General features: G+C 38.7%; 1 protein-coding gene across 1 annotated transcript in view; it reads left to right on the plus strand.

Moving 5' to 3' along the window:
- Positions 1 to 10,757, plus strand: part of LOC127943319 (sialoadhesin-like) — a 33,266-nt gene extending 22,509 nt beyond the window's left edge. The window contains exons 7-9 of the mRNA XM_052539689.1: positions 1,046 to 1,270; positions 1,429 to 1,492; positions 10,682 to 10,757. Of these exons, the coding sequence (XP_052395649.1) occupies positions 1,046 to 1,270; positions 1,429 to 1,492; positions 10,682 to 10,757 (365 nt within the window). The remainder of the gene's footprint in view (positions 1 to 1,045; positions 1,271 to 1,428; positions 1,493 to 10,681) is intronic.
- The last annotated feature ends 262 nt before the right edge of the window (positions 10,758 to 11,019 follow it).

The raw sequence follows: 11,019 nt of genomic DNA on the forward strand, positions 1-11,019 counted from the left end.
ACTGGGATTCTAAGTTTATCCAGAACCGTGCAGCTCTTGTTGGTCATTTACCCTCTTGTCATGTAAACTAATAAATGTTTATTTGTTATTCATTTACATATATTTCATAAACCCCCTCCCCTCTCCACTAAGATAGTTTGCATCTATTCACATCTTTGCTTTGACTTTGTTTGTAATCTACTCTTGCAAATAATTAAATTAGCTTTTGGTGTGCACATACTATTAGATCTTCCTCATCTGTTTCTCTTGTTATTCCTGCTGTTCATTTCCTCCTGTGCTGCTCCTCGACTCTGGAACTCTCTTTCACAATGTGTTTGTGAAAGTGATTATTTAAAACTCATCTTTTTAACCCTTGTGTGCAGTTCATATATATATATATATATATTTTTTGTTACTCAGCCAGTGTTTGTGGGTCTGATGGACAATAAAAAAACCTCAACAGATGTTTACTTCATCCAGATTACAAGCAATATAAACAGCATATATGGTGAAAATTGGCCCTTTACCTTTGTTAGATCACATTTATGAATTAAAGTGCTACAACATTGTGAAGAAACGGCAGGTCCAGAAACATAAAAACACAGACAGACTCTCTCTCTCTCTCTCTCTCTCTCTCACACACACACACACACACGCACACACACACACACACACACACACACACACACACACACACACACACACACACACACATATATACAGTATTTTTATCCATCAATCAGCAGGCCCAGACAATAGGAGGACAGAGTGATTTTTCCACAGACCCGAGCAACATACAAGGGTTAAATTATCTTTTCCTGATTAATTTTATTTTGTGGATTATTTTAATGTTGAATGGATGTTGCTTTGATTGTATTACTGCCTTTTTTTTATGATTGTCATTCATTTGTAAGTTGTTCTTGAATGTTTTGAATGACACCTCTAAATAAAATGCATTATTATTATTATTATTATTATTATTATTATTATTATTATTACTGTTATTATTGTTGTCACCACATTGATTCTTACTATTCATCAGCTGATGTTTGCTCTGTTTCTGTAGGTGGTGTGATTCTGGAGAGTCCTATTCATCCTTTGACCGAAGGAGAGAATCTGACTCTACACTGTTTATTTCAATATTCAACCCCAACAATCCTCAGAGCTGATTTCTATAAAGATGGGACACTCATCCAGAGTCAAACTACAGAGATGATCATCTCTACTGTCTCAAAGTCACATGAGGGTTTCTACTCCTGCAAACACAGGGAGAGAGTAGAGTCACCCGAGAGCTGGATCTCAGTCACAGGTGAGAGTAGGAACTGTGAACACTGTTGAAATATTTCTGTGTAAAATACAGCACTAATATGACTGTACAATGTATTGATCTCAGCTTCCTCCAGAACATCAGGATCTGATGATCTCAATCCTGTGATAGTTGGAGTGACTGCTGGACTCACATTTTTGATCATTGTCGTCTTGGTCATGCTGTGGTGCTACAGAAACAACAAAGGTTAATCTTCTGCCATATTAAAATTCAGTTACACATTTCCTAAACCTATGACCTGTCATCCTTCAACAGCTGGTCCTAAATGTAGCCGGTCTCTGCAACTGATAAAACCTGTGTGTTGACTGATTTTAAAGGGTTTTAGGATAGTTTTTTGCTGAACAGGTACTACTCCAAATTATAGACTACTACAAATTAGCAAATTTAGGCTTAAAGTTGATCTTTTATGCCCCTTTTCACAAGATCTAAAATAGGTCTCTGATGTCCCCAGATGTTGTTTTAGCTAAAAATATGGCACAGATCATTTTTATAGCTTGCTGAAATTGACACTTTTAGGGTATGATCCAAAACTCGCTATTTTTATGTTTGTCCCTTTAAATGCAAATGAGCTAGTGCTAGTTTGTTTGTTGATACTTTATTGATCCTTTACAGGAAATTATATTGTCACGGCAGTTTAACACTCAGACACCACATTTGACAGAACAAATTACTTCCAACCAATCTACAGTTAAACAACAACAACCAAAAATAAATAAATAATACCTACAGTCAGGTCCATAAATATTGGGACATCAACACAATTCTAATCTTTTTGGCTCTATACACCACCACAATGGATTTGAAATGAAACGAACAAGATGTGCTTTAACTGCAGACTTTCAGCTTTAATTTTAGGGTATTTACATCCAAATCAGGTGAACGGTGTAGGAATTACAACAGTTTGTATATGTACATCCCACTTTTTAAGGGACCAAAAGTAATGGGACAGATTAACAATCATAAATCAAACTTTCATTTTTTAATACTTGGTTGCAAATCCTTTGGATCTGGAGATCAATTAGACATCAGCGTACGCTGGGTTTCATCCCTGGTGATGCTCTGCCAGGCCTCTACTGCAACTGTCTTCAGTTCCTGCTTGTTCTTGGGGCATTTTCCCTTCAGTTTTGTCTTGAGCAAGTGAAATGCATGCTCAATCGGATTTAGGTCAGGTGATTGACTTGGCCATTGCATAACATTCCACTTCTTTCCCTTAAAAATCTCGTTGGTTGCTTTCCAAACACCAAACTACCCGGAAGACCATGGAAAACAACTGTGGTGGATGATCGAAGAATTCTTTCCCTGGTGAAGAAACCCTTCACAACAGTTGGCCAGATCAAGAACACTCTCCAAGAGGTAGGTGTATGTGTGTGTCAAAGTCAACAATCAAGAGAAGACTTCACCATGTGAATACAGAGGGTTCACCACAAGATGTAAACCATTGGTGCGTCTCTAAAACAGGAAGGCCAGATTTGAGTTTGCCAAACAACATCTAAATAAGCCTTCACAGTTCTGGAACAACATCCTATGGACAGATGAGACAAAGATCAACTTGTACCAGAGTGATGGGAAGAGAAGAGCATGGAGAAGGAAAGGAACTGCTCATGATCACCTCATCAGTGGAGCATGGTGGTGGTAGTGTCATGGCGTGGGCATGTATGGCGGTCAATGGAACTGGTTATCTTGTGTTTATTGATGATGTGGCTGCTGACAAAAGCATTAGGATGAATTCTGAAGTGTTTCGGGCAATATTATCTGCTCATATTCAGCCAAATGCTTCAGAAATCATTGGTCAGCGCTTCACAGTGCAGATGGACAATGACCCGAAGCATACTGCGAAAGCAACCAAAGATATTTTTAAGGGAAAGAAGTGGAATGTTATGCAATGGCCAAGTCAATCACCTGACCTAAATCCGATTGAGCATGCATTTCACTTGCTGAAGACAAAACTGAAGGGAAAATGCCCCAAGAACAAGCAGGAACTGAAAACAGTTGCATTAGAGGCCTGGCAGAGCATCACCAGGGATGAAACCCAGCGTACGCTGATGTCTAATTGATCTCCAGACTTAAGGCTGTAATTGACTGCAAAGGATTTGCAACCAAGTATTAAAAAATGAAAGTTTGATTTATGATTGTTAATCTGTCCCATTTCTTTTGGTCCCTTAAAAAGTGGGATGTACATATACAAACTGTTGTAATTCCTACACCGTTCACCTGATTTGGATGTAAATACCCTAAAATTAAAGCTGAAAGTCTGCAGTTAAAGCACATCTTGTTCCTTTCATTTCAAATCCATTGTGGTGGTGTATAGAGCCAAAAAGATTAGAATTGTGTCGATGTCCCAATATTTATGGACCTGACTGTATATAGAATATTCAGTAACAGATGCATATTCAGTACAGAATATTCAATAACAGAAGTAAAAATAGAATATTCAGTTACGTGAATATTCATAACACATTAAACCTTCTTATGGCTGCTGGTACAAAGGACTTCCTGGTACGTTCAGACTTGCACTTTTGTGCAATCAACCTATGGCTGAAGGTACTCTTTTTGATCAACCCCAGCACATGGATTTGATGTGAGGAATTGTCCATGATTGATTTTAGCTTAAATAGCATTCTTTTCTCAGCCACGTGCTCGATCACATCAAATTCAGTCCCCACAACCAAGCCTGCTTTCTTAATCAATTTGTTAACTCGATTTAGATCTCCCATACGAGCACCCTCTCCCCAGCACACCACAGCAAAGAACAGAGCACTTGCCACTACTGTCTGATAGACGTTGCACAATAGAGGACGGCAGATGTTAAATGACCTCAGCCTTCTTAGAAAATAAAGTCGGCTTTGACCCTTTTTATACACTGTCTCCATGTGGCTCTTCCAGTCCAGCTTATCATCTAGCTGTACACCGAGATATCTGTGACTGGAGACCAACTCCACTTCACTGCCCTGGATTGTGATTGGGATTATCGGTGTCTTCTTCCTCTTCTTCCTCTAAAATCCATAACCATTTCCTTTGTTTTTGAGATGTTAAGTTGGAGATAGTTGTGGTTGCTCCAACCCACAAACTCTGTAATAGTTCTCCTCTACTCCTCCTCTTCACCTCCTTTAATTAAGCCAACAACAACCATATCGTCCGAGAATTTCTGGAGGAAGAAACTGCTACTATTGTGCTGAAAGTCTGCTGTATAGATAGTAAACAGTAATGGGGCCAGCACGGTTCCTTGCAGCACCCCCGTATTACTCAGAATAATATTAGAGACACTATTCTGCAGACGCACGTACTGTGGTCTACTGGATAAATAGTTCATACACCACTGGACTAGTGATGAATCCAGCTGCATCCTCCTCATCTTCTCACACAGCAGCTGGATCGTGTTGAAGGCGCTTGAGAAGTCAAAAAAAGTGAACCTCACAGATGCATCAGGAATGTCCAGATGTGCATAGGCTCTTTGTAGCATGTAAATAAGGGCATCATCCACACCCATGTTGGACTGATATGCAAACTGCATATTGTTATGGTTAGATGGATATCTCTTCTTTGGAATTGGGATCAAACAATATGTTTTCCACAATTTCGGGACCTTTTGTAGATGCAGGCTTAGGTTAAACAGGTATGTAAAAATACCACTCAACTGGGTAGAGCATGTCCTCAACCGTCTCGGCCCAATATCATCAGGCCTCACTGCTTTCCCTGGCTTCAGACGGTCCAATTCACCCTTGACCTGAGACTGATGTAGCACCATCGGTGGGGTTACAGTTAGAGAAGAGATGGGGGAGAGAAAGGTCATTTGGGAGGTGATGTCACCAATAGGAGAATGGGGAGATGATGTCATAGATGGAATGAGTGAGGGAAGTGAAACAACACCAGGCAGCAGCAGACCAGGTGTGGCAGGCTGATGTGGCATTGGGTTATCAAATCTATTAAAGAATCTGTTCAGATCGTCAGCCAGGTTCTGGTCACCATCAAGTAGCGAACCCCCCTTCTGCTTCATACCTGTGATCTTCCTCATGCCAGCCCAGACCTGCTTCACTCCATCCTGCTGCAATTGTTGTTCTAATTTGCACCTGTATGCTTCTTTCCCCTCCTTAATCTTCACCCTCAGTACTCTTTGGATTTCTTTGACCTTTTCCCTATCACCCTCTCTTGAAAGCATTTTTCTTTTCATTTAACAGTACCTTCAGAGTGCTAGTTACCCATGGTTTATTATTAGGAAAACAGAGAATTTCTCTGGCGGGCATGATGTCATCATTACATAATTTAATATAATGGGTGATGCATTCTGTTAATCCATCAATGTCATCCCCATAATCCTCACAGAAAACATCTCAGCATGTTGTTTCAAAACAGCACATTAGGGCTTCTCTCTCCGGAGACCAGTATTTTAATGTTCTGTTAATGACAGGCTGCCTCTTAACAACTGGCGTGTAAGAGGGAGAAAGATGTACCATATCCTGGTCAGATCAACCAAGAGGGGCCAGTGCAAAACATTTATATGCATTTTTCACATTAGCATACAAGAGGTCCAAGATCTTATCTCCCGTGTTGTACAATCAACAAACTGCTTAAATTTAGGCAGGTACTTCGCCTGGAATCGCGCGACAACAGAATGCACTGTGCCACAAGCCACTTCCTCATTGGCAGATGGAGGGATATAAACAACAACGGTGATCACCACAGTGAATAAGGTCTTATACTAACTGCCAATAGTTCAATGTCCTTATTACATATCTGATCTTTTATAGTAGCATGATTGGGATTACACCACTTGTTATTGATGAGCAAAATAAGCCCCCCTCCTTTATGCTTACCGCTCGATTCGGCGTTCCTATCCGCTCGTATTGTCCTGAAGCCGGTAAAGCTGGTCAAGAGATCAGGGATATTGTCTGTCAGCCACGACTCAGTCAGACATATAAGACTGCTTTCCCAGTACATTTTCTGGCTCCTGACAAGTGTCTCTAGTTTTTTGAGTTTATTTGTCAAACAGCAAACATTTCCCATGGTGATAGATGGTAGGGCTGGTTTAAAGGTTTCTTTCCAAGCTCTTTCTCTACTCTTCTTATTTCTCTTTCATCCCAGCTCTAATTCCATGGTGTCTCCCCCTAATATATCCTTCGTAATATCATGTTTAATCCCGAATTTTGAACCTTGTACCAGGTCTAGTAGTTCTTGCCGGGTGTATAGAAAAGCAGGTGCCTCTCAGCTAATGTTATAGTCCTTTGCCCGCATAAACTTTTCCGATATGAAGTCCATAAAACAAACTATTTATTAATCTATCCACTAAAATTTAAAACACTTAAAAGCACCTTTAAAAACACTTAAAAACACAATACTACACACAGCTGCACGCTACAGGCTGCCAACTCATCGGCGCCATGTATGGCTTCTGAAGCTCCCGCCTCCCTTTTCAGAAAAGGGTGGAGTTTTAATATCATATTCTGATGATTTATGCTACCATGTCAGATTTTACTACCTCCCATTGAAACAGTAGGCAACAATGTGACAACAATTAACTCCTACACCTACAGTACCCTTACAGTACTGCAAATATAGTAAATATGTATTGTTTAGCATGAAAAATGCAATATTGATGTGCACACACGTGCAGTAAGCCCTGGTTGGACATTGCAAATAACCACTATGAATACAAGCCTGTTCTTCTTTACAGAAAAAAAAAAAATAATAATACTGTACTGTACTGTGCATAATAAATGTGTTTTTATGAATCACATGGACAGGGAGCATGGAGAAATAAAAAAAATATTGACAAAGCTGGACTCATGGTGCCTTCCCGTGCTATAGCACACTTTATAAGTCACACTTGTGATTATGAGCTCAACAGATTCAAATTCACATTGCTTTCATATGCATTTTTTAACAACTAAATTCCTATTTATGATCATTCTGGTAGCACTTGAAGGCAGCATCAGTGAAATCGGCCAGAGACAATGGTAGCGTTACCTTTAGCACCCCAACAAAAGACACTTGAAATGCCGCTTTGGTGCTAATATTGTATCTCCATCAGATACAGCAAGAAAACAGTAATGTGGACTGCTTCTTCTCCTTGAGGCTTTCTGGCAGTGTAGATGCTACTAGACATATTACTGCCCTCCTAAGGTCAAAGTTTGAACTATATTCTTATATACAGTCCTGTATAATACAAGGAACTGAAATGCCTCAGAGATCAGTCTATGCTTGTCACTATGACCAAACACAGAAGTAACAGAAACCACTTCAACTCCAATTCCTGCCAATTTATCAAATGTATTTTTCTTTCTACATTAAATTTTCTGCACAGCTAAAACCCTTCTGTTTCTACTGTTTGGTTTTATAGAAAAATAGTTTCTACCCTTAATTTCCTTTTGCCACCCTGTTTGCCATTCTTTTATTAACCCTTATGGCGTTATTGGGGACGTTTTCGTCCACTAGGGGTTAAAGTTGAGTCTTATTTTGGCCACAACTTTCTCTGTGTTTCAGCAAATGGAATTATTTTTGGTGACAAATCTTATTTAGAAATTTTTCAAAAAAAAAAAACAAAAAACAATTGTGGGCAAACAACACTGTGGGCAAATTCACTACCCTTTCATTATGTTCGTGTATGGAAACATCCACTAAATTAAACTGCTGTAAAAATCAGATATTTTTTTTTTAAATATTCATTTGCATAGATCTATTAATCAACCTCCTGATCAAAACTTTAATGACCAATTCATAAATTATGTCACTGATTTGGGGGAAAAAACACACACAAAATAACATATTTTCAATATAAAAAGTGATTGTGGACTGGATATTCTTTTTTACCCTTTATGACAGTCTCGGGCATGTCAAAGATTAGTAACAACATTGGCGTGATGCATTGTTAGTTTTTGTGCAGCATTAGATTTTATTTTTTTCTTCCTCATTTATTGTTCGTGGCTGTTTTTGCCCCATTGACTTCCATTACAACGGTATTTTTTGATTGCAAAGCCATGACAACATATAATCATGCATTCTTGATTGTTTGTGGTTTTCCCTTTAGGAAGAGGTAAAATTAGTTATTTTTTACAGTTTATCACTAGGGATGGGTACCGAAACCCGGTATTAAAATGGCCCCGGGGCTAAATTATGAAAGACCATAGTATCAGTAAGATCTGACGGTATTGGTTCTGCTTTCGGTACTGGAGGGGAAAAAATTGTATATACTATGTATTTTTGTAATATGTACTATGCTTAATAATGTTATCGTGCACATTGTATCTCACCAAACATTTCTAATGTGCGATCATATTAAGACGTTTGTCTGTGAGATCTGCAAGATCTCTCATGCGCGCGGGGAGGCAGTCTGTCAGTCACAAATACACACACACAACAAGAACGAGCGCGGCGCACACACACACATAAAGGGCCGTTCACATATCGCGTCTTTTGCACATTCAAGTTCGTTATTTCAAATCTAGGCACGCGGTATGCGCGCTCATAATGGAAGCGGTGCGGTTGCGACGAGCACGCGGTGCGACAAGCTCGTTTTTTCCAGGCGCGTTGGCACCGCATCGAGTTAAAAACATCTCAACTTTTCAGAATGCCGGCAAGCACACCGCAGGTCATGTAACTTCATCACCTTTTCCTTAACAACATTGAAAGCTCAGCCAAGAAGAAGGAACAGTTGATAGCTGTTTGTAGATTTTTAATTAATTTAGTAGCAGCGCTACTGCCAGCAGTTTTTAGTGCTGCAAATCCATTTATCCATTGCTGAAATTTCCGTGTCTTCATGAAGAGAGCAGGTCATGGTTGCTTAGCAATGGCAGACTCTTCAGGAGCACAAGTACCCAAAGGCTTTGGGGAAAAAAAAATCAGAAAGCGGCGTGCGATATGTGAACGCCCCCTTACAGTACGAAAACTCCTGCTTAATACAAAGAGTGATGTAGTAATACCGGTAAAATCTTAACGATACCCATCCCTATTTATCACTAGGTGGGACCATTAACTGTTTAGATAGGCCTGTGCAAAAAATGGCTTAGTTTTTGGCTTGTATAAGGAGTCATATGGAGATAACAGCAAATTATAGTGTGTGTGTGTGTATGTGTGTGTGTGTGTGTGTGTGTGTGTGTGTGTGAGAGAGAGAGAGAGAGAGAGAGAGAGAGAGAGAGAGTGAGAGAGACCTTTGTGCACTTACCTTGATGTATCGGAAAAAATCCAAATATGCACCTCATGCTCTCAGAACTACATGGAGTAAACATTAAAAAAAGAAGTGTGTTTATGCACCTGCTGCCTTTTGATTGTGAAAAGTACGGATGGTCTATGTGTGAAATGCTTGTCTTTTCTTGATGGTAAAGCCAGTTTAAACCCTTAAAATCCTGTAAAAAAAAAATCTACTTTGCATCAGATTTATTAAAATAATATATTATGAACCAAAATGCAATACCAACTTCAAATAAGCTGCAGCTCGCTGGAGGGGTCAAGCTGCATAATCATTTCTAAAACTTAGTGACAAGCCCTTTCTCGTGTCGCTTGCTGCTCTTCTCACCATCAAATGACCAGCAGGATGGAATGCAAGCGTTTAAATCCACGTACCTTGGTTTTGTTTAGTCTATACTTGTCACCACCATCAAAAGGCAGCAGGTGCATAAATACACTTTTGTTTACTCCATGTAGTTCTGAGAGCTGAGGTGTACATTTTGATTTTCTCAAATACATCAAGGTAAGTGTGCAAAGGTCTCTCTCACATACTCTCTCTCTCACACACACACACACCATATAATATGCTGTTATACTCCATATAGCTCCATATACGAGTCAGAAACTAAGCTTTTTTTTGCGCAGGTATATCTAAAGGGTTAATGGTCCCACCTAGTGATCAACTGTAAAAATAACAAATTTTATCTCTTCCCAACAGGGAAAACCACCAACCATTAAGAATGCATGATTTTATGGTGTCATGGCTTTGCAATAAAAAATGTTTTTGTTATAATTGAAGTCAATGGGGCAAAAACAGTCACGAACAAAAAATGAGGGAGAAAAAATGTAAATATAATGCTGCACAAAAACTAAAAATGCATCAAAGCCAATGTTGTCACTAATCTTTGACATGCCCAAGACTGTGATAAAAAGTAAAAAAAATAATAATAATAATAATAATAAACCCAACCACAATTACTTTAATATTGAGAATAACCACCCCAAATCAGTGACATCATTTATGAACTTGGCAATTAAAATCTTTTACAGCAGTTTAATTGAGTAGATGTTTTAATCCAGAACATAAGGCTAGTGAATTTGAACAATACACAAGGGTTAAGATATATATGTATGACTTTTGTATAATACATCACAAAAGGAGATTATAGTAATTTTTTGAGCCCCTTATTTCCTCAAAATCTTTTTATGTTTGTCTAGGTGGAAGATCTCAGTCTCCCTCTCATGTCAGTCAACAGAAGAACAGCAGGCAGACATCAGAGCAGAACCAGAGTGAAGCAGTATATACAGCACTTACGTCTGGTCAGTCTTTACTCATTAAACATAAATATTTTACCATAATTTTTTACAAGCTGAGATTCTTAAATAATTTTCCCCTCTTCCAAAGTGTAATATATTTGTGTAACTGACATTTTTTTTTTTTTTTTTTTTTTTGATGTAATTCAGTTTCATTTAATTATCAATAATGCATAACAAAATATTAAATGTAATTTAAAATGTTAATAGCACCTCACATATTTAGCTGAGTTTAACAGTGT

The sequence above is a fragment of the Carassius gibelio genome, chromosome A22, assembly GCF_023724105.1.
Source record: "Carassius gibelio isolate Cgi1373 ecotype wild population from Czech Republic chromosome A22, carGib1.2-hapl.c, whole genome shotgun sequence".
Lineage (NCBI taxonomy): Eukaryota > Metazoa > Chordata > Actinopteri > Cypriniformes > Cyprinidae > Carassius > Carassius gibelio.